The sequence below is a fragment of the Poecilia reticulata genome, chromosome 2, assembly GCF_904066995.2.
Source record: "Poecilia reticulata chromosome 2, P_reticulata-male-v2, whole genome shotgun sequence".
Lineage (NCBI taxonomy): Eukaryota > Metazoa > Chordata > Actinopteri > Cyprinodontiformes > Poeciliidae > Poecilia > Poecilia reticulata.
The window spans coordinates 27,006,796-27,033,384 of record NC_088831.1 but is presented as its reverse complement, the minus strand read 5'-3'; the positions used below and the strand labels follow the sequence as shown (position 1 = coordinate 27,033,384).

At 40.2% G+C, this 26,589-nt stretch overlaps 3 protein-coding genes across 5 annotated transcripts in view; 2 read left to right on the top strand and 1 right to left on the bottom strand.

Annotated features, from left to right (window-relative positions):
• Positions 1–24: 24 nt before the first annotated feature.
• Positions 25–8,302, top strand: xk (X-linked Kx blood group (McLeod syndrome)). The gene is made up of 3 exons (XM_008401821.3): positions 25–417; positions 5,915–6,177; positions 6,509–8,302. Exons 1-3 carry the CDS (start codon positions 173–175, stop codon positions 7,432–7,434), a joined length of 1,434 nt encoding a protein of 477 aa, XP_008400043.2. The 5' UTR covers positions 25–172; the 3' UTR covers positions 7,435–8,302.
• A 112-nt stretch (positions 8,303–8,414) lies between these two features.
• On the bottom strand, positions 8,415–10,996 carry LOC103459912 (dynein light chain Tctex-type 1). The gene is made up of 5 exons (XM_008401854.3): positions 10,842–10,996; positions 9,911–9,952; positions 9,698–9,821; positions 9,507–9,584; positions 8,415–9,029 (listed from the first exon to the last, which is right to left on the bottom strand). The coding sequence occupies exons 1-5, from the start codon at positions 10,878–10,880 to the stop codon at positions 8,959–8,961; spliced, it is 354 nt and encodes a 117-aa protein (XP_008400076.1). The 5' UTR covers positions 10,881–10,996; the 3' UTR covers positions 8,415–8,958.
• Positions 10,997–12,114: 1,118 nt separating this feature from the next.
• Positions 12,115–26,589, top strand: part of sytl5 (synaptotagmin-like 5) — a 43,414-nt gene continuing 28,939 nt past the window's right edge. For 2 of the 3 annotated variants that reach the window (XM_008401870.3, XM_008401877.3), the window contains exon 1: positions 12,115–12,264. The gene's annotated coding sequence lies outside the window, so the exon portion shown is untranslated. The remainder of the gene's footprint in view (positions 12,265–26,589) is intronic. The other variant, XM_008401863.3, reaches the window with a different exon arrangement.

The window sequence follows — 26,589 nt, the reverse complement described above, 5'->3', positions numbered from 1 at the left end:
GCTGAGGACGCCTCTCCCTCCTCAGTTCGCTGATTAGCAGCTGCTGAGGCGGCGTGCCCGTATGGTGGCTCGACGCCGTCCGCACTGCTCGGTGGTTCCCGTAATGGACGCGAGGACCCGGGGCGAAGCATCGCGCCGCATCCCCCCGGATGGCGGAGTGGAGTGAGTGAGGATGCGCTTCCCCAGCTCCATCTTTGTGTCGGTGTCTCTGTTCACGGCCGAGACCACGGCAGCGCTGTACCTCAGCACCACGTACCGCTCCGCCGGAGACCAGATCTGGCAGGGGCTCACCCTCCTCTTCACGCTCATCCCGTCCGTCCTGGTGCAGCTGACCCTCACCTTCATCCACCGGGACCTGAGCAGAGACAGACCCCTCGTCCTGCTGCTGCACATCCTGCAGCTCGGTCCCATTGTCAGGTCAGAGCTGGTGTGTTTTGTCTGTGGAGATGCAGTGGGTTCCTCCAGCTGTGCGCCGTGTCAGACGGGGACATGTCCCCATCAGTTGTGTGTGTGCGTGTGTGTGTGTGTTTGAATCGTCTCTAACCCGCTAGTTGCTGAAAATGCTCTGCGCACATGTTGTTTGCATCCTCTCTCTGCTTTTGTCTGGTCGTCCTCATGCTGATGCAGTGTGATGCATGCGAGTGTCATTTAGCTCGGAAGTTAACATCTGATCAATAGAGCCATCGATAAGTTCCACATTTCCCGTGACATTTGACAGCCAAGTCTTCACACCTTCATCAGAATCGCCCACTCGGTGTCTGATTCATGTCTGGAAATAGATAAATTCAGCACCACGCAGCACAGCAACGATGAAGGAACCATTAAACCAAACCTGCATCTCTGCGGTCTGACTGGACCATCTGGTTACAGGAACATGAGACTAATCTTGCGTTTAGTAAAAAACCTCCCTGTTGTTCGCACGCACCCCCCCCCCCCCCACCCCCCCCCACACACACACACACCCTGTGATCAATGTGCAAACAGCAGTAGATCTACTTTGGTGTAAAACCGACTCACCACTCTAATATCTAGGCTGCACTGTGACAGCTGACTTAGTGGCTGATTTGCAGAGCCACTAAAAGTATTTTGCATCTGCTTTGGTTATCTGTGTTTAATCATCTTCGGCCGCTTTTAAAACTAAGACCTTTTCACATTTTTAATGGTACAAACAAGATTGGATTTTTGTGGGATTTCATGTAGTATGTCGACACTAAACAGTCATCAACTGTAAAAGAAAACAAATCTACAGCATGGCTTTTCATTTTGTTTTCACACTTAAAAATCGAAAAGTGTTGTATTTAGTCCCCAAATGAGTTCATACTGTGGAGAACCACCTTTTGTTCTACACAAAACAAAAGGTTCTGTGTAGAACAGACGTTACACAGAACTTTACAGTGTTAAAAAACTGCAATATAACTATTATAAATTGTGAACTGTTCAAATCTTGGGAAAATATTACAAAAGCTACACAATACAGACCACAGGTTTGAGATCTTTATTTGTAAAACCACGCATAACTTTACTTCCCAATTGTGGGTTCCTTTATGTTGGTCTATTGCATGAGATTCTCATGAAAAACATGAAAGTTAGTGATGTAACGTGACAAAATGTTGAGAAGATGAAAGGTTACGACTTTTTGTAACAACCTGAATTGCTCCAAATTCTAAACTTGCTACATATTATGAGTTTAAAAAGTAACCCATTCATCTGCAAAGTTTTCCAGCTTTCCAACTCTTCTTAACCGTCTTTAAAATGCTAATTTACATTTTGTTGGATTCTATTTTAATTAATGATTTAACTCATTCTGGGGCTTTAACTGTTCCCAAAGAAGTAGTGTTTTATCCTCTATTTGTTGATTAGTTTTCTAAATTTACAGAGAAAGAGAACAGTCGTAACCATGAAATATAAAACAATACTGCCCCTCCCCCACTTGTTACTATGCACAACTGATCAGCTGAAAGAAGGCTACTGCACTTTTTCTAGGATAATGCATCAAGTTGTAGATGTTTCACAGTCATGTTGGGTACAATAAACTTGTGTAGAACACCAATCATTCTTAAGGCACATGTTTGTTTTTTTAGTTTTTTATTTTTCAGTAAGGGGGGGCCAGTTTTACTGTAGTGGGTTGGTTATTATACCAACCCACTCTGACTTGTGATCTTTATCTATGTTGTGTTTCCTGTGGTGAACACTAGACAGCGAATGTGATGCAGTAAAGAAACCAACTTTGCAAAGTTATAAAACAGGCTAAATGTAGCCATTGTTGCCACAAATTGTACACAAATGAAAATTGAATGTGCATAAAAATGTAACCTAAAAGAAGCGTACCTAATGAAGCAGAAGCTTTTTAAGTAAACGTTTAGCTTCTGCTTTTTTAAAATGTTCATTTTTGAAAAGAGCATTTCGTAATAGAAAACCCTTTCCCATTTACCAGGAGTGCAGCCTCTTCTGAAAATGTTTGTTTTATGACATACCTGTGTTTGTACAGACGATGCCTTAAAGATTTTAATGTTGGGCAGATAATGGAGAATGAGGAGAAATATTAGTTTTTCCAGGTCTTCCTAATTATTGTGGTGTACTCTTAAAACTGAGTTATGAACATCCGAGAGCTGTAGAGCCCTAAATTACATTTGTACAGCAGCTCTGAAGCTGACGCTGTTTGCAGTCAAACCCCCTGAGGTATTTGTGGGGTTTATGTGGAGAAACTCGCCGTGTGATGGCGCCTCAACCGAGACGGTTGTGTTGATGACTCGGTGACGACCTGCTTTCCTCTCTCGTTGTTTCCCAGTAGCAGTCTCTGTCCCCTCCAGAGCTCATTGAATCATTACTCTTCAGACATTTACATCTTCCCTGCTTGAAGCACGCGGTTCTAAGAATAGCGCGCGTCACTGCAGGCTGCTTATCACCGACAGCACAAGCTGAGAGGGGAATGTCTATCTCTGCTGCAAACGGCCAAAGCGGCATTTTCTTGTCTTATCCAGACACGACAAGGCTGAAATTATCTTCACCATTTTAACTCCGTCACTGCAGCTGTGACACTGACGGTTGTTGGGCTGGAGTCGTAAAACGGTCTTCTCTGTTCTGTAAATTGTTTATAACTAGTTTTCTTTCTTCACAAATGCTAATTTCCTCTTTTTAGATGCTTCATGCAAAAAATGAACTTAAGTTCATTTGCATGAAGCAAAAAATGCAGAAGTCGGGTAAAATCATTTCAGTGCGAGGTTCGCAATCTGTTTACATTTTTCCTCCTGGAGTTTTAATCTTTTTTTAAGCACAAAGTCCACATTTAAAGGAAGTTGGTAAGGAAAGTGAGCGGAGGGACAAAAGTTGCACCAGAAGATCACCTTCTCAACTATAGCTGTATTTATAGCATTTACAGCAAAGTGACTTTGAGTCGACTGTAATCTTGATCCTGACCAAAATATATTTTTAAAGTCAGATTCGGGTCATGAGAATATCTGACGGACCACGTCTTTCTCCACATCAGTTCGGATACGTGACAGTGCAAGTTCCTCTTAGGCCGGTCAGAATAACAAGTTTCGTGATAACTTGTCCCAGAAGTTATTGCGATAAACAATAATAATGTTGTTTTGAGACGGTTTTCAATTGACAGGTAACGGCATGATAATGTACACATTGTTAAAGATCAACAAGCTTTAAATTCTAACAAATATTTAACATTGGAAATGGAAGATATTTTAAATATCCAAAATAAATAAAATAACAAAAAACCCCAATTAAAATGAATTATGAAGTCTCTGTAAACAAAACTGTTCCTTCAAAAAAGGGCTGGTTGAGACCAAAACACCAGACTGAAGAATTTTGTCAGCCAGTTTTTGGGAGAAAGAGAAAAACAATAAATTATGAAAACAGCTTTCTTTAATTTATCATGCGATTAATTGATTTATTTTTTATTGTGACATGCTTGGGTCCTTTCTTATTTCTCCCTCATGTACTTCCTTTCTTCATTGTGTTCAGTACCTTCCTGCTGTATAACTAACTTCCTTACAGTCTTGAGAAACTTGGAACATTTTATATTTTATAATGATTGTGACGCACTTAGTGCTTGTAATGTTGAATCTGATTTTTTTTTTTTTAAATGAATGTATGGAACCCTTGTAGAACTACAACATGTTAAAAACTCTCTTCCAGCCTGAATGCTTTAAGCGCTCCAGTCGTGTGTCTGATTTTCACGCCGTGTTTTTGAACAGATAAACATTTGGTCTCTCTGCAGACCTCTGGCTTCAATCCTGACGTCGTTTTCTGTTTAACTGGCCGCTGATCAGCGCCACTCGACCCTCAGCTCGTTTGCCCACGGTCTGCTCTTCAGAGTCTTTAGTATTGGATTGGAAAATTACTGACTGTCCCTGACAGTGATGGCTCTTTTGACCTCCATAATGACAAACTAGTAAAAGCTGATGTAAATGACCCTGGCGGTAAAGTTACCTCGGGCTTATTGAGCTTCTGCAGCATCTCAGTGCTGCAGCGTTTCACTGTGTCTGCTGTGGTGAAACACTAATCCACACTGTTGGTGTACGATAATAGTAGAAGCTGCAATGTATATATTCATCATAAAAAATGTAAATGACTAGATTATTAAATGTAAGTAAAAATATTATCAACTCTGGCCAATGTTACAATTTGTGATTGATTAAAAAAAGTATTGATCGATCTCAAAGTGTTCTGTAAACTCCTAAAAATACATTGTCAATTTGAAACCACGTGTAAATCGTAGGTGAATAATTTAACACTGAAACGGATAAGCCTGCTACAACAATAGCAGATCAATTTATCGTATGATAAATAAAAAATAAGTACTGCTTGAAGAAAGTCTTATAAATATAAATGTAGTTATTTTCTCATAAAATACGTTTAGTGTAAGATAAGGCAGAACAAAATTCAACATCAGTTTAAACGGTTTGAGAATTATTATTGTTCAAGCTATCGATGCTTTCTAAACCATTAATAAGTAGTCATAATTGAGCTATAGGACAATTTTCAAACATGATTACTTGGTTGCAGGATCATTAATTGGTCACTTACAGCTTCTGTTTCACCCTTTAAATGCAAACGCTACACAGAAATGCCCAGGTAAAGGTGAAAATCTGAAACCGGCTGCCAAAGACGTCCTTCATTCACCATTCTTGTGCACAAGATGCTGCAGATAATCTGAATGAACTAAGTCAGAGAAGAAAATGTTGTAGAAATAAGAATACGCGTAATCCGAAAATAAAACGTAATCGATGCAGGATAAATTCTCAGAAGTGAAAGTGAGGAAAAAAAATATCTAGCAGCTATGAAGCAGCCAATGTTTTCTCCAAAAACAAACCTTTACTTTCTGAATGCAAACTTGCCTGAATATTTAGCTTCCAATGAATCACTGAACTAATATTTAGTTCAGTGATTCTAAATATTAGAATCACTGAACTAAATATGAAGCAGTTTCTCAAAACTGCTTCACGTCTGTGCTGCCAAAAGTCAAATCACTTCTGTTGGGGAGTGATTTCAACCCAGGACCTCACAGGATTTCGAAGAGATTCGATGGACCGCTCTGTAACATAAATCTTACTGGTGTGAAACCAGGATGCTGCTTGCTGACTGACTGGTGTGTTTAGGGATATTCTCATTGAAACACCTATTTCAAGGGAATTTTCTCCTCAGCAGAAGGAACATAATTCCAGTCTATTAATGGTTTATCAAGTGTTCACAGCTTCAATAACCAAACAATCTCCCTTCTCTTCATCTGAAGGGAAGCTTCATACCTGAGGAACATCATTTTTTTTTTCTACAAAAGGTTTCACAGTTGACAATGCATACAGCAGAAGCCAAGTAATTTTTATAGTCAGGAATGATGTGCAACAGACTGAGTAATTCAGTATTAGTTTGTCGTTGCCTCTGCTCTCTGCTGCTCCAGGTGTCTGGAGGCGTTCTGCATCTACGGCAGCGTGGGCCAGGTGGAGGAGCCCTATGTCAGCATCACTAGGAAGAAGCAGATGCCCCGCGAGGGTCAGTCAGAGGAAGTGGAGCGGCAGGTGGGTCAGGCCGAGGGGAAGCTGTTCACACACCGAGCCGCGTTCTCCCGCACCTCCGTGATCCAGGCCTTCCTGGGATCGGCTCCGCAGCTCACCCTGCAGCTCTACATCTGCGTGCTGCAGCAGGAGGTGTCCATCGGAAGAGGTGAGGAAGAGGAGGAGGAGGAGGAGGTGCGTGGGGGAGGAATTAGTGCAAGTCTGTCACAAGCGCGCTACAGTGTGGGCTGAGCTGGATGTTGAGTCCAAGTGGAGTTATGCAACAACCCCACTGGTACAGATGAGGAAAATGCTGCTTTTCTCTCTTAAATGCCTCTCAGGTGAAGAGCTCAGCGAGTCCGACTGTAACTCACAGTGTTCAGACGCAAACTGTACATGATGCTTTGTCCCTTATGCTGTTGCATTTTATGTTTCTGACGTTGAGTCCTACACTTTTAACAGATTTGACCTTCTTCTTTTTTTCTCCCGCTCTCTGTCAGGCACACTGATGGTGATCTCCCTTCTGTCCATCGTGTACGGAGCGCTGCGCTGCAACATTCTGGCCATTAAGCTCAAATACGATGACTACGAGGTGGACATCCGGCCCATGGCTTACCTCTGCATCTTCCTGTGGAGAGGCTTCGAGATCGCCACGCGCGTGGTAGTCCTGGTGCTGTTCAGCTCCGTCCTGCAGCTCTGGGTCCTGCCTGTGGTTTTCCTGAACTTTTCGGTGTTCTTCTTCTACCCCTGGATCCTCTTCTGGTATAGTCACTCACCGTTCCCTGAGAACATAGAGAAGACCCTCACCAGGGTGGGGACCACCATTGTGCTGTGCCTGCTGACGTTTCTCTACGCGGGCATCAACATGTTCTGCTGGTCGGCAGTGCAGGTGAAGCTGAACGACCCGGACCTCATCAACAAGTCCCAGAACTGGTATCGCATGGCCGTGTACTACATGGTGCGATTTGTGGAGAACGCCTCGCTGCTCCTGCTGTGGCACATGTACAAAACGGACTTCTACGAGTTCATCTTCGCGCCTCTGCTGGTGCTGCAGCTGCTGCTGGCCTACGCCATGGCTGTCTTCTTCATGCTGGTCTTCTACCAGTTCTGCCATCCGTGCCGGAGGCTCTTCTCCTCCAGCATGACGCAGGGCCTCTGGGATTGCTCGTCCTTCCTCTGCGTCTTGTGCACCTCTGCTTCCCCTCACAGCAGGCCGACGGGGAGGGCGGCACTGGAGACATCCGTCCACCAAGACCCGTCCAACGACCGAGTTCCCGACACATCCAGCGACAGCGCAGACGACGTGCCAAACGACACCACGTACGATGTTCTCAATGATACGATCTACGACATTCCTAATGTGGAAAACAGCGTCAAAGGTGGAGTCAACGGGGATGTAAGCCACAGTATGTCCTGCAACGTCTGAAGCGTCACAGCGGTCCCGATGTGCCAATCAGCAGACTTTTCATAACCTTTAAAGTGCCACACGTGTCCCTCTGTTGGTCTTACAGTCCTCTTATCTCATATTTCAATGTCTGCTTTAAAAAAAAAAACAAGACAATTATAGATTCATTGTGGCTACAAACAGATATGATGATCGCTCATATTTCCAGCCAGCACCTTCCTCCCTGCAGCCTTTAGGCCATGCTGTGTAGGGATAACCTAGAGCCAACACATTTAATCTGATTGTATTAGTGTCCCGTTTTTGGCATGGATGCATGCAGATGTCCGACCTCAGAAGAGGTGCAACAGCTTTTAAGAAGAAAACTCGCCAGTTTTATGGCTGCAAGCAATCAGCTTCTTTTTTTCTTTTTTTTTTTTTACTCCTCCAATAATAGCTTTACGGTTATCACACACTGCTTCTGTGATGTGCTCATGCTTGACGACGAGATGTTTGATCCACTTCACATACTACTGTAAAGCACAGGCATTTCCAAGAAGCATCAATATGTATTTTGCACGTTTACATAAGAAAATGTCTTTTTACTCAACAGTCGAGGAGCCATAGTGACATGAAATGCTTTGTCTCATCACTTTGGATATTCAGAGTGCACAAAATAGACTTAACCGTAAAGGAGAAAAACCACTAAAAAGTTGCTTGTTTTCAATCTTAAATGTAACTTTACATTTGAGAGAATCAGTGTCTTTGCACAGTGTCTGCAGAGGAATTGGCAGAATGCTTCTGTTCGTACAAATGCGCAGCCTTTAATGCCAAAAAAATAAAACATTCTGAGACACAAAGTGTTGCAAAAGATAAATGCCTAGTTAAAAATAAATCTAGATTTATATGTGAAGACTGCGCCCGTTTTGTTTTTATGCTGTGCTGTGTTGACATCTAGTGGCCAATTACTCAAACTGCAAATATATAAATATTTTTTTGCTTTAAAAGAAACAACGTACACACACTTGTAAAATATGGACAATGACATTTATTTACTGAACATCAATAGTTTTGAAGCTGCATTCAAGGAATTTAACCCAGAAAATGAGAAAAGACCTCTGAACTACATGCACAGAACAAATAACCTCAATATAAACTAATAGAAAACACTTTATAGTAAATTAACACTTACAAAAATGAGGCTTTTTTTCTTCTACACCTGATTTTGCGTTGTGCAAAATCAGGAAATGTATTCTAACCTTTTAATGTTCAATGAGGTATCATGACGTTTAGCATTTTCTAAGTATAAATAAGAACAACTATTGCAAAGAGGATTGAGACCAATTAGTGTTGCAGACTGTCATTTATTTTGACTGACGATGGGTTCTACCAGTCCGGTTTTCTGAAAATAACCTTCATCCACACGGACACCAGTTCACATACGCAGAGCTGCCCGAGGGCAGAAATCGAGTCTCGGGAGGATTTCGTCTCTGGACCTGGCGTCGCTTTGATCTCTGTTTCGGAGCTGACGGCGCTTGGAGGGAGAGCGTCTACAGCTCGGCGCCGCTGTCACATCGCCACAGCAAACACACTGACCACACAGTAGATGGTGCGGTTCTCCCACCGGACCGTGCAGCTTCCTGAAAATGTAAGAAAACCAGCTGCTTCATGGAATATATCGCATTTTAACTCCAAAAATGTAGCCTTCAGACAGAATCAACAGCTTAGATGGCTACAGAAATTGGGAACGTTAACCAAGCAGTCAAAGTGCAATCAACGCAAGAGGTTTGTGAAACAATGTGTTTCTTTGATGCAGCTTGTTTCAAATTATACAGTTTGAGATGAAATCAAAAAAAGAGAAAAGAGCAGCTTGTTTGAACATGACTGGTTGACTTCCACCCTTAAGAACTTGTTACTGATCATGAACCGTACAAATTTAGCATTCTTTCTTAATTCTCATGGCGCACCTTTCAATTGAAATAAATGTTAACTTAATACTTTGGAATGAGTTTCCAAAATATTGCTTTTAGTCTATGATTTTAAAGATATTCAAATAAAACCATCAGCAGGTGCTTTTAGCACTCAGTGCCACACAACCCAGCTCTACTGCCTCCTACCGTCTGTAGTGGTGTCCCAGTAGCAGGAGTTGGCTGTGTGGAGACCTGCACCGCTCTTCTGCATGATGGTACAATTCACTGAATCACAACAAACAGCATTAGACATATTACACTTTATGTATTTCACCAAGTGCAAGCTTTCTTGCACTTGGTGCATCATTCACATGTGAATGATGCAAATGGTGGCTCACCGATGTATTTGAAGGGGCGACCCTGCTTCACCAGGTGAGTCAGCGAATGCTCAACAATGTTGGCGGTCCACTGGTTCACTTTGTTGTGGTTATAGTCTGTTCCACCGATCACTCCTTCGATACACTGAGGCAAAGCGACAACCAGGGGGATTTTCGCATGCACTGCATTCGAATGAAGTTTGCTACTCATAATTTTAAGGTGTAAAATCTTACCTCCTTCACCAAGATGCTCGTCTCGTCAGTGTTGAAGTTGCCCTGCAGGATTGTTTTGAAAGAAACGCAATGGAAGGAAACATGAAGTTGTTTTTACAGAACAGCAAACCACTCTTTTTAAATATATTTAGTAGTATAGGTTGAATGTCATAACTATAATGACTATCACTGCAACAAAGTCAAAAAGCAGCAATATACAGTACAGTTAATTCAGTTTATATGGAATTTATTTTCTCTTTGCTACATTAACATTTAGACTTTGTAGAAGAGAAAGAGCAGACTGACAATCTTTAATAACTTGACCCATAGAAATAATCTACAAGGTTTATAAACAGCTTTACATGTTAAAATGATCTAAAATAAATAAAAATATTTCCAGATTCATTCACTACTATGATTTTGACACAACACAAAGGTTAAGTTGGCTTTAAATTTAGCAAAACATTGGTCAGCTCAGTTTAAAAACTCATGTTAGAGCTGAATCTTATCCTACACTAGTAAAGGATATTATTTAAGGAGACATTTTAGTTCATAACTTTACTTATTTTTTAATTATTCAAGCACAGATCAACCATAAACTCTGATTTGACACCGTTAAGAGGCCAAAAAGGCACAGAAATAACTCTTGCATTCGTCTTGTTCTGAGTATAAGTGCAAGATCAAGTAATTTTTTTCAGTTTAGTTATACATTACCCTATAGTTTATTGAATTAAATCATGTTGCAGTATATATATGACCCCTCAGTTAGTACACCTGGCATTGTGTCTTTTTTTTATATCACAGATGTTAAACAAAGAAAAATGATGCTGAGAGCAACCACACCCATCAGCTAACTGACTGCGCTAACGGCTAACTGCTTTGACAAACGGACACGGATTTAAAATGTTAACCGTAGAGCTTTTTATAAATGTATAAGAATAAATAACTTCACATCATCCCCAGAGGTGTACTCCTCCATCCCTGTCAGCATACAAAACACCGCCCGTCTTCTCTTTGTGATGATCCCTGGTGATTGCTGTTTTTCCTGTTGAAGCGCTTCTTCTTCTCTATGAGAGGTTTACACCGAGTGTTGGCGCCGCCTACAGGCTGAATTATGAGTGAGCGGTTCGCTATTTAGGTTTGAGTGATTCGTAAACTCCGTTATGTCTTTTTTTTTCCAGTGGAATGAGACTCTGGTAGGGGGAAAAAAGTTTGTAATATATCAGTTAGTTTAATTTGCAGTTCTGGATTCTTACTTTGGTGTCTCAGTTTGTTCTGAAATATCTCTTTTAGCTAGAAATAGAATAGAATAGAATAATAGAATAATCCTTTGTTGAGCACATATACAAGATGAGAGAAATGGCCTTCTCCACTGTCACAGTGCTTGCATCGTGTTAGATATTGCTGCAAAGGTATTATTGACTGAATAGGCTTTCTTTGACAATTTTCTACCAATTGGCACTATAAACGTAAGCTGAGTGTCTTTTACATCTATCTATCTATCTATCTATCTATCTATCTATCTATCTATCTATCTATCTATCTATCTATCTATCTATCTATCTATCTATCTATCTATCTATCTATCTATCTATCTATCTATCTATCTATCTATCTATCTATCTATCTATCTATCACAGAATGAAAGTAATTTTAGGACAATAACAGTGACCAGAAGCCAATTTTTCATCAGCTGTCCCCCGATATGTGAGTGTAATTCAATAAGAGCAGCTTTGAGAGAAGTGCATTAGATCACGGAGCTCTCAAACAAGGTTATTCCTTATGCACCACAGCAGCAAACGAGATCAATATCTGTTGATCTCATTTGTGACTCACAGCGCTGTTTATCTAAACTGACCAGTGTTTCATCCGGACCTCCAGTCCCCACGGTCACTGTGCGGCTGGCTGGCAGCTCCACTAAAACAGAACCAGACTCCCAGCGGATGGCAGCAGGGAAATCCACGGTACATAATGTGGGCTGTGACAATGGGGAGATTCCCACAGCTCTGCAGCGATCTGCTGCTCTGAGCGAAATTATCTGCGGATTCATTCATAAAGTCCGCAAACATGGGAATAAAACTGTCGCATTGGCAGAAGAAGAAGAAGAAGAAGAAGAAGAGGAAAAATGAAAAAATGAAAAAATATATATAAAAAAACACACACACATCTGTGAGGTTGCGTGCGTGCCCCCACACGCACGCACACACACTGACACGCACACCACGCCCCCTCCTGTCGGGAACACCCTGGCGGTGGATCTCTGCCTTCAGACGGCGTTGAGACGCACCGACAGGCGGACACGCTCGGCGCGACTCCCGGACTAATTTCCTCAGCACTGCCCCGCTCCTCTGCTGGAGAATCCCCGCAGCCGCCAGGTAAGGCTCCCCTCTGCGGGTCAGCCCAGTGCAATTTTTATTACTGTTATCAGGCTTCATGTGGCCAGCCGCTGTCACCGGTTTGCAGTTCCTGGTTTATTCTTTCTTTCTGTTCGTTTTTTTTTTTTTTTTGAGTGATTTCTTGTTTTGGGTAGAGGAGGAAAGGATGGGAGGGAGTGCTTTTCCGTCCATCATCACGACCTCGGTGGACCGGGAACACATTACTGGGAGCAGACAGCCCACTTCCCCTGCGAAGTTAGGCGCGTTTAGGCAGGTGCAATGCAGCAGGAAAGCTCATTTTCCTGCTTTCAGCCGCCTCCACTGGCTCCGACAACAGATGAACCAATGCATTAGTAAAACACTGATCCGTAGCACTTTAACTTCTTCCATGCAGGGAGGTGGAGGTGATTAGATCAAACATAAAAGTGGGTTTAAATGCCAGGACAAGAAGAAGTGAGCACTTTAGCAGGTGTGTGTCTGTGCTTGTTTGATGCTGACCCTGCTCATGGGTTCTCCAGGATGTCCCGGCTCTCCTCAGGGGTGAATGGGTGTTTCTGGAAAAGGTCGCATGTACATGCTGCTGCTGCTGCAGGGTTAGATGACACAATGCACTGAGGAAGACACAGGCTGACCTCATTCCACTTTGCAGGTTTTTTGGTTCAGAAATGATGATGTGAGATGGGAGGAGATGCAGATGTTTGCAGTGTCGGACTGATTGTTCATAATTGAAGCTCCCTGCATGTGATCAGAAAGATCAGGATTTTACGTTAAGTTAAGCTGAGCTGAATGTTTCGTTAACATATTTTGTGTGCAACAAAACACTCATCCGGTTAAAAAGACGAGGCGATTTGTTACCTTCAGAGCCAGAATGAATCCAGATTAACTGAGAAAGGATGCAGAGCTGTAGAAGGTTTTATTTATTTTTTTTGAGTATATCTTTTTTTACTTTCACCTCTGATCTCGTCACTAAAATTAAAATATGTTTTCTCCACTTGTGGTGTAAGGAGTTGTGAATTACTCTAGATGTTTTATATATATATATATATATATATATATATATATATATATATATATATATATATATATATATATATATTCAGCCTTTGGCATCAAGCATTGATCTGTATCCAGTCTGAGCTGCCATGGCGAAGTAAAAATATTACAAAGATATATTCGGCTTTTCCAAGTAGCTATTTCGCTTGTCAGATGCATTTGGCTGCTAGCCTAAGTGGGTACTTACACTGAGTGAGTAGCTACAGAAAACATGTTATTGCAGTAAGCAAAGTGTGTGTGTGCTTATAGCTCACGCTCAGTCAGAGCTTGTGTGAACAGTGTTCACACACTGGCACATATTCTCACTTGGATTTGGGTCTTTACTTTGACTGGGCCATTATAACACTTGAAGATGCTTTAATCGAAACCCTCATCTTAGCTGAACCCCTCTCATCGTCTTGAGTGTTTTGCAGCCTTTAACAGACCGCTCACGTCCCCGTCATTGTTGACTGCAGTTTCCTTGTTCATAAAATAAACCCACAGCATGATGCTGCTCTGGCTGGTTATGTTTTATTATGACCTGACTTTGTTCTGTTGCTTTTCTAGATGCAATTTGCTTAAAAAATTTCATTCTAAGACATTTGATGCTGACATGAAGCTACAAATAATCCGCTATTTAGGTGAAAATTGGTTGCGCTTGATTTTATTAGGGGCATCAGATTGAATACATTATGCACAATATGCTTTTTTCTATTTTTGTTACTTACTACTTTCCTTAGCTGTATCACAATGACAAAAAGCTCTTTAAATAAACTAAAAACCTTTCACTTGCAATGCAACAAAGTATGTAAGAATATGAATATTTTTTTATGCCACTGGGTCTTAAAGTGCCGTCATAATATTGTGTGGCATTACTGTGACAACGATAAAAATGACTATTTATTACTCCTTCTCACATAAAGAAGCATGATTTGTATCACTAAACTGAGCACAGTAACAGCATTTAATCATATTTCAAATGTATTGACATGTAATGATATTGCCATTGAACAAACAGCGGAGAAAATAACAAAGCGAACAATTCTTGGTGTCTTGGTGGTTTTAAACATCATCATGACAACAATAAATCAAAATAAATAAATGTGATAAATATCCACTCTTATTGTTTATAGGCACGTGCTTCTGGTTTAAATGATCTCTGCTAAAAATGTATGCTGCAGTGAATTTCACAAGCAAGAAGCCAGGGTTCGGTTTAAGATATCCTATTATACTGTAATTTGTCACAGTGGCACTCCTCCAAATTGGTTCATTTGGCTTCCATAAGCAAAAAAGATGCCGTATCTGCCGAGGCTGTTTTTATCGTTGTCACAGGAATACCTCCCTAATGATAACTGAGCCTTTGCACAGCACTCAGGCTGGAGGCAGGGAGAGATGAGGATGGGGAGGGGGAACAAATGGATGAATAAAGCAGCAGAGAAAGCCGGCGAATGCAGGGATTCCCTAATTTCTCTCCATGCAGGCAGCGAGGCTCAGGCAGCAGAGCGAAAAGAAACCCCTGGGGAGAGCAGTCACACAGCATTAGAGGGCTGCATCTCCACGATGAGGCAACAGAGAACGGAGCCCCTTCAGCACCACGACGTGAGCGTACGCTGACTGATATAGACGCAGTATTATAGCAGGGGTTGCACCCTGTCTGACTGTGAGGTATTCCAGGCTACGGAGCTGTCCGTCAGGTCATAAGTCGCTTTTACTTTCTGTTATTTGAGCAGCCATAAAAAAAAAAAAACTAAAAAAACTTTTGTTTACATACAAACAACATATTAACGTGTAGATATGAAGGAAAACGCACCACCCTGCACATGCATGACGCAACATAAACTTAAAATTTACTTCTATTTATTTTGCAGTAGCAACATTTTCCCAGAAAATCATTAAAAAAATTAACCCAGCAGCTGAAGCATTTCTTTTAAATGTACATATAATTTTCTAATAATAGCATTTTGAAACTTTTACATTTAAGGCGCTCCATTGGCGTCACGCAAAAAAAAAAATCAAGCTTAGATTTTCTTACATTACATTACTCACTAATTGCTATTTTAAATCTGTTTTTGTTTCTTATTAGACAAGAGAGACCTGTATTTTTATAAACACAACAGTCAAACATTTTTTTAACAACACTCAATATGATTGAGAACAGAAATGTGAACATGGGTTGTATTCAAGAAAATGGTGGCGTCCCCTTGTTGTTAGAGGTTAAAAATTAAAAACAAATTCTGCAACTTACATGGAGTGACTTGTTATCCATCCATATTCTATTTCTTCTATCTAATATAAGGAAATATGTGTTTCCTTACACTGGATAAGAGATGGATTAAATCCTGGACAGGTCACCAGTCAATCACAGTGACTTATCATCTCAGCAGAATGTTGATTTAATACTAAAAGGTAAATTGCCATAAGATACTTGTTTTAAAACAACAAAATGAAGTTGTCTTTGTTTCTAAGCAGATAGCACATAAAATGTCCTCAAATTGCATCTCTTAACTGAAATCTTTTCTTCATTTTTCAGTTAAGCGTCGTTTGTAGTTGGTATTTAGGTCCAAACAAAGTATTCAGCAGAAACTATTAACATGTACGTTAGTTTCTTTTTTTTGAATAAGTGTAACTGTTTGTTTTTGAGATGAACTGAATTAGCTGGTAGTCCAGTTTAACCTCTAGCAGTATCTTAGCTCAACATCTAAAGTTGAATTGAACATGTTTTAGGCGTTGGATGGTGATTTTTGCTTCATTTCGTGCTCCATTGATGCCGAACTGGTAAATAGTTTGTGTTTTAAGCATGCATCTGTTTTCACGTCTGAGATGCATGCGTAGCAGCCTCTGACACATGAGAATGATCTGCTAAGAGACAGATTAGATCCAGATTAAATCTGCTGATAGCCTGAGCTTCTGTATCTGCGCTAATCAGAGCTGCTGTGCTGAATGAGATCTGCTCCCTGGAGTGCGGTGTTTTGTGGGGTTTCCCTCCCTTCCTCCCACTCGCTCTGAGGCCGTTCCTGTCCATCGCTTCACAAAGTGTGCTGCTGCTGCTGCATGCCGATTTTACATGCAGCCTAAAGCTCCATTTGGGCTCAGAAATACATCACACCTCCCTTCAGCCTGGGCCGCAGCGAGGCAATCAGTGGGAAACCTATCGACACGACATCCATACTCATGCTGCTGCTAAAAGAAGAAAAAAAGAAACTAAAAGCAGAAATGCAATTTGGAGGAAGAAATGGTTTGGTTGAGTAATAGATTGCAGTGATGTCAGAGGACGCTGCCTTCCTTTTGCCCTTCTTAAACCTGGAATATGAGGACACTTACCTCCGTAAGTGCTTTGAGCAGCAGATATTAAACGGCAGATAGTAAAATCCTAAGCGTAAATATATATCGCATGAGAAATATTTCTAAATGTTGTAACTTTTGGTATTTTATTGCCGTTGGAAGCCTACCAGGATGTGCTGAGTGGAAAAGTCAACACAGCTGTGGTGCACTTCAAACAGACATTAATTAGGTTTTCTGTGGATTTGAGATGCAATAATGTCACGTTTAGTCAATAACTATTTTTGGAAAGGTGAAAATGTGCAGTAACGACAACAATGAATGTGAGAAATTGTTTTTAAAATACACCACATGCAAAACATTATAAAGAATGAAGCCGTGCCTACGTAGCCTAATAAATACAATTATGTTACATGAGATTAAAGGAATATTTTCTTTGAAGGCAAAAATATATATTAAACATTAAACATTAAATCATACAAAAACACTGTTTCAAAAAGCCATATTACAAAAAAACAAATTATTTGGAAAAATTATAATGCTATGCAATTTAAATAAAAATTAATACACATTTTCACATCCAAAATGTCTTTCTGAGCTTCAGGATCTCATCACTCACATCTAGATCAGATGCTGGCACCAGAAGCAAAGAAAGTTCATCCAACTGGCCAAACATATTATTGGAAAGCAGAGTTTAAATGCACCTGGTACATAATTAAAGGGAAAACAGTCTGTAAAGTCATATTCAAGTGGAGATTATGCTAGAAAGCAACACGTACAGAAATATGAAATAAGTATTCAAGACGATTATGGTGACATATTCATTTACAGGAAATAGGTGAGTAATAAAAAAAATCTCTAGAACATTTCTGGTAGTTGTAGCTAAATAAAATATCAACTAGACTAAGTAAATCATTGTAACATTAAGCGGTAGAAGACGCTGAGGTTGGAGCTACAGGGCAGGGAGGCCGAGAGGAAAACCAAAACAGAGATTTATGGACAACGTGAAAGAAGACGTAAAGTTAGTTGGTGTGAGGGAGCAGAGGACGAGGCTAAATGGAGACAGATGATTCGCTGCGGTGACCCCTGAAGGGAAGAAATCTGACAGACAGAGAGGAAGAAAGAAGATCAACCAAGAAAAAAAAATTGATTGTGAAAATACTGGACTACTAAAAGGCCTTGCTCATAGAAAGCAGCAACCGCAGCACTGCATTCTGCTCCATCTTCCCTTTAGATTCATCACCAGGTCTTTTTTTTTTATTGGCCAACAAATATATCATTAACTTAAATTTCAACTTTTAAAACCTTCTTTCAAATTTGCAGCAAACCACTCCCATAAACCTATAGGTGCAATTTGGAGTTGTGTGTGCTTCTCTGTGTCACTGACCCTTTATTCCAGTGACAAGCAACAAACCAGTTTCTATGTCTTAAACACATTACCATAAAAATACAATGTATGAATAATTTCAAGAGAAAAGACTGAATTTTGTCAGTTTTTCTCTTCCATATACGATGAACAATTATTGATGTGGTTTTAAATAACGACTGTGAACATTTTAGTCTTACAATCTTGGAAAATTATCTCTATTTTCAGTCAGCCTCACCTATATTTGTTCTCTGTGTGGGTTTATTTACCAGCCTTCAACTTCATCAGACTTTAAACTGATCCTTATTTTCCATTTGCCCATATGACTCATGTCATAACTTTGTTTTTATTGCTGTGTATATTAAGACTACACAGACATTTCATCTGTTTCAGTAGCTGTAATTAGCCTGTTTGATGTTATATAATTTAAGGATTGATTCTTTATTATTTCTTATTGCTCATTGTTTAATATTGTTCAGAAAAGTGTAACGTTTGTCCCTGAAACGTTTTCGTCTGGTTACCACCCAAACAAGCTGAATCAATTAATAGTTGTAAAAGGTTCATTTCTAAGGCCGGATTTAGGATTCAACACTAAATTATCAAATGTTTTAGTCATACAAAGAGTTTAAAAACACATACATTTGCACATTTATAGTTGCTTGGACCGTGACTTCGGGGGAAACAGTGCAAGAAGGCGATGGTTATTGCATGAGAGCAGTGAAAGGAAATGTAATTTTTAGATGATAGCACACCTCCATTCGGAGATCATTAATCTTCGCTCTGTTCTGTGAACTGTCTGAAAGAGTTTATAGAAGCAATAATCTGACAGATAAAAGGCTCCTTCATTTGCTTTCTGCCAAGCTTCAGGTCTGTCTGCAGAACAGCAACGATAAACGTTGTGATGTGAACATAATTTAGTTTCGACAGCAAGTAAAGAAATAGAAACTACTCAGGTCTCCTACAACTCAGATGACAAATAAAATATCTCCCTAAATTTTCCTCTACTTATCTCAAAAGGACGAAAAGACAAATGTCCATTTAATCCAGATTATTCAGGCTTCAATGGTTCTCGTTCCTTCTAATAAAGTTTGATGTTATTTAAGTGATTAAGTCAAAATACTCTGTTGGATCATGAGAAAATGGGTTTCCTCGGATTGGCTGAGGGATTATAGCTAAGATGAATTATTCTTGTTCATTTAGAACCATTCATTAAATACTCTAATATATTTTTGTGACTGATATGCAGAAAAACATTAGGTGTTGACCATAAAAGTTGTGAACAGGACGTGTGCCCTTGTGGCAGTGTTTACTCTACGATCATTTGCTGTGCATGAAAGACACGAATCATCGCCAGGAAATCTTTGTTATTTATTTTATTTGCCGTTTGCCACGGTTGACATGTTTCACCCACTGTTTTTTCTTTCCAAATATTTGTTATTCTCCAGAATTGTTATTTCAAATCAAACAAGCAAAGTCAATTTATCTGACTCTTTCTACTTCTGCGGCCAGAGTTTCCTCATTTTTGGAAGGGAAAAGGGATTTTCCAAACTAATGGGAACGTGGTGCTCATAGTTACAAATGAGATGTGCCAAATACATTTTAAAAAATCTATCATTAAACTTTGGTAGACATCAACAACAAGAAATCAAAATGTTGGGATCATAGTGTTTAAAACCGCTGTTAGCTTTGGATTTAATTTGTCTATTTTAACCCTAAAATTTAAAACCTCGGCGTTCATAAAAGTGAGAATACCATGAGCTCACATATCACTCAGAGGCTGTTTGTTTGCCACTGAGTTATTTGTGAGTCAGTGTGCTGTATTGAACAACTTGTTTCTAAATCTGTTCATAAAATCAATGTCGGTATGTTAATATCACCGGGGCTTTTTTTTTTTTTTTTTTAAATAAATGCTCTTGCAGCACCAAGCTTCTTTCCAGTTTGCAGCACTGCAGGTAAACACTGATCTGAGGTCAGCTGGTCAGGACTGTAGGGGATGTTCACAAGCACTGCATGTTGATTAAAACAACATTTCTGAATTAGCCTTGTGCTGTTTGGATGCACAGATACCGATAAAAATGATGCGACGTTTACAGAAAAGACGTTTAAAACACACAGGTTAGGCTTTGCATTAGAATCAGTCAAACCCGTATATAATACATAATTCAGCCTCTATACAACCAAATGAGGGCCGCACAATATCAAAAAAGTATGTGTCATAGTTGGTAAATTTATAGGCTCTTCTTTTATTTGTTGACATTGTGTATACTAACATTGTGATGACAATAAAATTGTGATATATTGTGCATCAATCAATTTTTTTTGTCTCTGAGACATCATAGTAGGCATTAGTTTACATAAAGTATTGCTAACAATGCTAATGAGCTCAAAGTACAATTGGCTAAGTTTTTATTAGTTATGATCGATATTTGTTCTTTAGCAGAGCTTAGCTGCTATTCTTTACATTAACATAAAAACATTGCATCTGTTTCTTGATTATTTTTCAGCATGGAGATGAATTTGAAGATGATCAGGGCGAATTAAAATGATCGGATTTAAACTTTTCAAGCCCCAGCATTTTATCCTTCAGAGATCTGCAAAACTCTTTCATTTCTCCATCTATTTACTGTCAAGGAGACAGACTGATGAGGGGTCCAGTCAAAGCCCCATCACAGCTCCACCACTTCGCTCGCCAACGTTTCAGTCTGTCAAAAGCTGAAGCTATATGTTTTTATTTCCAACACAAAGAACAAATTAAATTGTAACGACTGGATAAGGGAAATCTAGAACTGAGCACCTGATTCAGTCACATACAAGCCACAAATTAAATTTTGTTTTACTTTGTAGAGTGCCGAATGTTTACTATATTTGGTCTGTATATGTCTGCTGCTTGGAGATGTCAAATATTTAGCTACGTAGCAAACACGCATGGAAATTAATTCAATAATAAACTTTAAAAAGGAAAACTGATTCAAACCAGTGAAATATGTGAATAGCGTCATTGTCCTCATACTGTTTGCTTCGGCCTCAGCATCCATGTTAGTATCCCTCATGGTTTTAGTCATTAACTGGCTCATTTATGTAAGATCTCTCGTTTTGACTGTATCGCCATCAGAGACTCGACTGAAAATAATTAATCTGTCATAGTGCTTCGCAGAACCACCAAATAACCCTAAAAGTTGCTTCTTTGTATCAATCCCAGTTGTTGTTTTTTTTACTATTCTCACCATCTGTTGTCAGTCCTTGTGAATTCCCAACATTATATGAAAATAATGTGAGTGTTTTAGCTTGATTTGAAAAGCCTTTTTGTAAACTCCTGCAATGGAAATCCGTCCCTGTGTTATTAGTATGATTGTGAAGTTTTTGAAAATTAAATTTGGCAGCATGTTGACTTCTTTCACAGAACAAACCTGAATGTGGCTCAGCCTGGTTCAACACTTAAAAAACCCCAAATAGAAATCAGACCCTGAGATCAGGTTTTAGCTGCAGTCGCTTCCTCTCTGCAGCCCAGCTCTTTTGTTCTCACTTCTTGTAGCTTTCATGCTTTAATAACAGGATATTTCACAACCCGACAACTTTTAAGTCCTTTTTCAGAACATCAGCATCTACAAATAACAAAATCACGAGCTGAGCCAAGTCTCAGTAACTTTTCATATGTATCTTTGTGATGAATGTACCAAGAGCTAATTAGAAATCCTGGAGCAGCTCTGAACTTTAGATTTTTTTTCTTTCCTTTCGTACATGAGGATTCAGTAATTGTGTCTGGTTTTGATGAAACACAAATCACGAAGCCCTTTCTGTCAAAACAGTCAAACCTCTAAATGTTGCTCACCGCCTTTTGATTATTTCATAGCTGCAGTCGTTTGACCTCATATTCAGGCTGTTATGAAATAGTTTACTCTGAAGGCAACGACACGGAACCCAGACTCTAAAATTCAAATTAAACAAACCTAAAAAAAGAAAAAAGAGAATTCGAGTTGGTAAGTAAAATGATTAAAACATAAGACATGTGCTTTCAGTTTGATTTCGCTTAATAATCTTCATTCGGAGGATTCAGAGTCGAGCTGCATTGTGCAACTGTGTCCTTCATGTATCTGCATGCTGCTGAATAAAATTAAATAAAAATTTTGCACACTGTTCAGTCAGTCCTCTGTGATTAATGCCAGTGTTTCTGACTTTCCTCCATTAGCCTGCTGTTGTTTCAGGAGAGCCGCTCATTGTGGCGGAGCTGGAGTTATGAAATATTCAGTCGTGTTAGTGAAAGAAGAGGCAGCTGAATGCAACCCGAAGGTCTTCTTCTCTGGCAGCGAAGCCACAGCAGCTGCAGTCGAGGCTACGACTAAATCTAGGTTAATAACATCCCGCCTCGATATCTGAAGCTCTTATCTGTTGTTGTTTTTTTTTAAATCAGCAAAAAAGAAAAAACTAGGGATTTTATTAAAAATGCTTGCGATGAAACACATTTCGAAAATCCAAAATTCCTAAAAGAGCTGCGTTTGTAGAGTTGAGTTGGCTGAAGATACTTGTTTCCCCACAAACAGATTTCCGACGCTTGATCCATCTGACAGTTTACTCTCGGATCCCGACGTGTGGAGCCAGCAGCAGACTGGAGCTTTCAGGCTGGACTCTGTTTTGGCAGAACAAATTGGCCGGTTTCAGACTCAGGAAGCGCTGATTACACTGGAGACTGGAGGTGGAAAGGTCAACACTCGTCCTCGGCGTCTCTGCCTCGGCCAGAAGGAGACCTCCCCCTCTTCTTAATTAATCAAATAAACACAAACAAGCAGATTTATCAAGGCGGCTGCACACCAGAATTGAAATAAGATAGTCATCGTGTTGTACGCTGACGAGCACTGGCTGTACCCAGCCTTCATTTTGAAGTTAGAAATTATTCTTTTGTTCAGTTCTGAAGTAATTACCATTAGCAAATAACCTTCCTCACTGGTTCTTATAAAAGTAGTTTAGTGTGTTGTCTGTTGTAAAAGATCTTGTTAATAAATTGTCTGCTGGAAACTGAAGCTACAGATTTTAGTTTATTTTTTCATAAAAAGTCATTATTACCACATGTTGATGTTAAAATGTCAGGCTGTGTTCATAAACATAATCGCAAGCTGCATTCATGAAGTCAGCTGGAGGCGGCAGATGTGTGTGCAGCTCTTAGAGGTGTGTGTGCGTGTGTGTGTGTTGACCCGTTTCCCCAATGGAAACACTATAAAACTAAATAATCTTGGTGAATTATGTTTCTACAGCTTGACCCACAACTCCCATGGTGGATTAAGATGAAAAGCAGAATCGATAAAAGAAAAAAACGCAATTAACAAAAACATTTATTTTGTCGTTAAAATGTGAAAAGCTTCTTAGAATATTACATTTTAAATATATTTTTTGCTATTTTAGATTTATTTTATATGCTTCAATGTGCCATAAATAATAAATAAATGAATAAAGATTGATTAAGGCTAAAGCTTCAGCTGCAATAAGGGGCTTTGGATATTTGTTAACATGATTCTGTTTCATAATGCCGAAGCGATTTTATTTCAAAGCACCCATTAACATTTAAAGTGTATACAGGAAAGCATTAGCTTCATGCAACAGCGATCCAGGGCAGAAAGAAAGACCAAAAATACTGCTTTGTCTTTGTTTAGCATTGCTTTCACATACTGCTTTGTTTTAAGGTAAATAATTTAAACTGAGGCTTTTACAGTGCAGCTCTTTGTTCTGGTTATTACTGAGTACCTTTCCAAATGTCGTCCTGGAGTTTAGGTGGGCTTTCTCTTGTTGCTGGTCTTATATTCTTTCAGTCGTACGCAATGAAATAAACAAGCATTTATTTCATATCACTGCACTCTCTTGTTTGCTTGGATGAAGAGAAGCACTTTTTTTTTGGTAATTTTCCCCTTAATTGGAGGCTGAAATCACACCAGCAGACGCAGCAAGCAGAACTCAGCAAAGTAAAGGTTAAAGAAGAAAAGAGGAGAGACAGAAAGAGAGAGGACAGCTGAAAGGTCATGTTTGGATACGTTATTTAGAGCTTCTGAAAATGTTGGTTTGCTTTTCTTATTTTCTGCTCCATTTGGCCCGACAGAAGAGAGCAGAGGCCCGGAGGCTGGATAGGTCATTACTGACGAGCGCTCCGGCGAGAGTTGTAATGCTGCAGCAACGGTGACACGTGGGTTCAATAGCTGTGAGGGCAGCGTTTTAATTGTTAGTCGTTGCCCGTCACGATCATGCCATTAACAGAAGAGGCCTGGGAGCTGGGAAAATAATAATCTGAAAGGAGCTCCATTCTCTTACAGCAGGGCTGCTGTTGATGCAATCCACTGAAATTAGAACTGGCCATTATTGCTTCATGTAGTCGATAGCAAACGTGTTTGCTGTTTTTGTACTCTGCATGTACGTTTGACCATGCATGCTCTCTGTCCGGCTGGCTGGATGGCTTAACATTTTTAATCTAATTTCTGATTTAGTCAGAAAAATACTTTTCTAAGTTGAATTAAGTTGAATTGAATTGTTAGATAAAAATTCACTGTCAGCTGTCAAAGGGCCATTTTACTTCTTGTTTTACGACATGTGTCTGCGTTTGAGTCACTACTTTATGTCAGAGCCATAATCCCCAGATGCACAGCAGTGCACGAGTTCGACTTTTTTCTGCTTCAGCACACCTAAATAAAAAATATATATATATATATATGTGTGTGTGTGTGTGTGTGTGTACATATAGTTTGAACCTTTTCTTTCTGTGCTCTCAACTTTTCCCAGGTGGCCATGCGTTTTAGAAACACTCTGCTGGCTCTGGTTGCTCTGATGATTTCTGGTACATACAGCAGCACTTACTGCCTTTTATGGGGTGTGGAGATGACACCGTAAACCTCCATCTCTGGACTTGAATCTCTACCTGGGTTCTGTTTTGCACCTCATGTTCAGCTTCTTCTGTCATGTTTCGTGCGAACAAGAGCACAAACATCATGAAAGGCTTTGCGGAGAAGCCGGCAGAAGATCTGCTGTGTTTTCCTAAAAAAAAAGTCTCGCCGTGACTTTTTAGCACATCGACGAATCCAGTCGCCTCCTTTCAGATGCTCTTTTGCACAAAAAACGCTTCTGACGAACTCTGTAGAGACGAAGAACGTCTGAGTGAATACGTGCGCAAGGTGAAATCTCTTTTAGTGGCTGAGGAAACTTAAAAAAAAGTTGCAGAACATTTACTGATCCTCATCCTCAGTCAAAGCATACAAACTTGCCAATTAAGATGTTAGATCACACATATTCACTGCTGGCCTCCTTTAATTCTTCCTGCTGCAATCTGGCGTCTTCGCCCTCCTCCTCCTTCTCCTTTTCCTCCTCCTCGCAGTCTTGTAATTAGAGACAAAAGGCCAAATCTGGCAGGGAGAGAACGCCAGTCACCGCTATGCCAAGTGTCGGCCTCGGCGCAGGTGAGTTACTCATATTAACGTCTAATGCCGCTTCATTACCTGTAAGACAGGCGAGTAATTAAGGTTTTTAATTGGATTCTGATTGACAGTGCAGGATATGACGTGTGTGTACAGAGTCATTGACATGCAGGGGAGTTCAGAGGATGAGGAAGAGCGACGATTGGCAGCAACATGAACAGTGTGTGCCTGACAGGTCAGCGGCGCAGATATGCTATCTGCCCTGAGGTGATGCGCTTGTGCGCTTGTGTGAATCTGTCAAGTCCAGACAAAGCAGGGGGGGGGGGGGAGCGAAGGAGAGAGATACGGTTAAATGAAAGGCAGGAATACTTTTTCCCAGCTGGACAAACACGTCGCATCCAATAAGACGGAAAATGGAGGAAGGAGGTCTTCCGATCGATTTCAGCGCCCGCCGGTGTGAGACGTCTCGTCGTCTTCAGCTTTCTGCAGAGATGGTGTTTTGCCTATTGATTTCACCTAGCTGGGACTATACGGCTCCACATCCGGTCACAGGAAGTGGACGACATGCAGAGAGAGAGAGAGGGAGAGGGAGAGAGAGAGATGCTGCAGAGATAGCAGGATAAATCTTATTGGTCTTGTTTCCTTTAAATCGAGATAAGCAGCCAGAAAGCATTTCTGAACGTGATCTCTTTCAGGCTCCTCACAGCATGAGGCTTGTTTTTCTTCTCGCTGCCTTTGAGAGAACACTTGTCTTCTCGAGGCTCCGCTGACAAATTAGACGAGCCTGACTCTGCATTTTATGTCCAGAAGTCAGTCTGAAGAACTTGGTGCTTATTTGCATCCTGCCACAAAGCAGAACTCAGAGAGTCTGGACTGGGGGGGCATGAAAATCTTACATTGCAGCAGAAATGGATCTGTTTTCATTTCTGTTTGTTTTTTTCTTTGCAGGTCACTGCTCCCATTAATATTTAACTGGATGCTGCAGACAGCTGTTATGAACAGGCCAGGACGTGCCAGTGAATAAACAGAAACATTTAAAACCGGGAAGCGAGTTGAAGTCATGTTTTAAGATGACTAGATTCCCTTGAAACGTTCACATTCTCAGACGGACCTGAATCTGTACACGTTTGTCTCAAGCAATTCTTCCAAATGTGTTGAAATGGAAACAATTTAAACTCTTTTTCCTTTGTTTACTGCTTAGTTTGGGGACTAGATACATATTTGGAGTTACATCAATAAACTATAAGATATAATAGTTTATTG

Bases quoted from the DNA above. Each gene is read 5' to 3' on its own strand.
- LOC103459912 (XM_008401854.3), bottom strand. From the start codon at position 10,880: ATGCTGACAGGGATGGAGGAGTACACCTCTGGGGATGAT. The intron at 9,953-10,841 runs GTGAAGTTATTT...ACAATCCTGCAG, and splicing joins AGTACACCTCTGGGGATGAT to GGCAACTTCAACACTGACGA. The intron at 9,822-9,910 runs GTAAGATTTTAC...GCTTTGCCTCAG, and splicing joins CGAGCATCTTGGTGAAGGAG to TGTATCGAAGGAGTGATCGG.
- xk (XM_008401821.3), top strand. From the start codon at position 173: ATGCGCTTCCCCAGCTCCATCTTTGTGTCGGTGTCTCTGTTCACGGCC. The intron at 418-5,914 runs GTCAGAGCTGGT...CTGCTGCTCCAG, and splicing joins CAGCTCGGTCCCATTGTCAG to GTGTCTGGAGGCGTTCTGCA. The intron at 6,178-6,508 runs GTGAGGAAGAGG...GCTCTCTGTCAG, and splicing joins GGAGGTGTCCATCGGAAGAG to GCACACTGATGGTGATCTCC.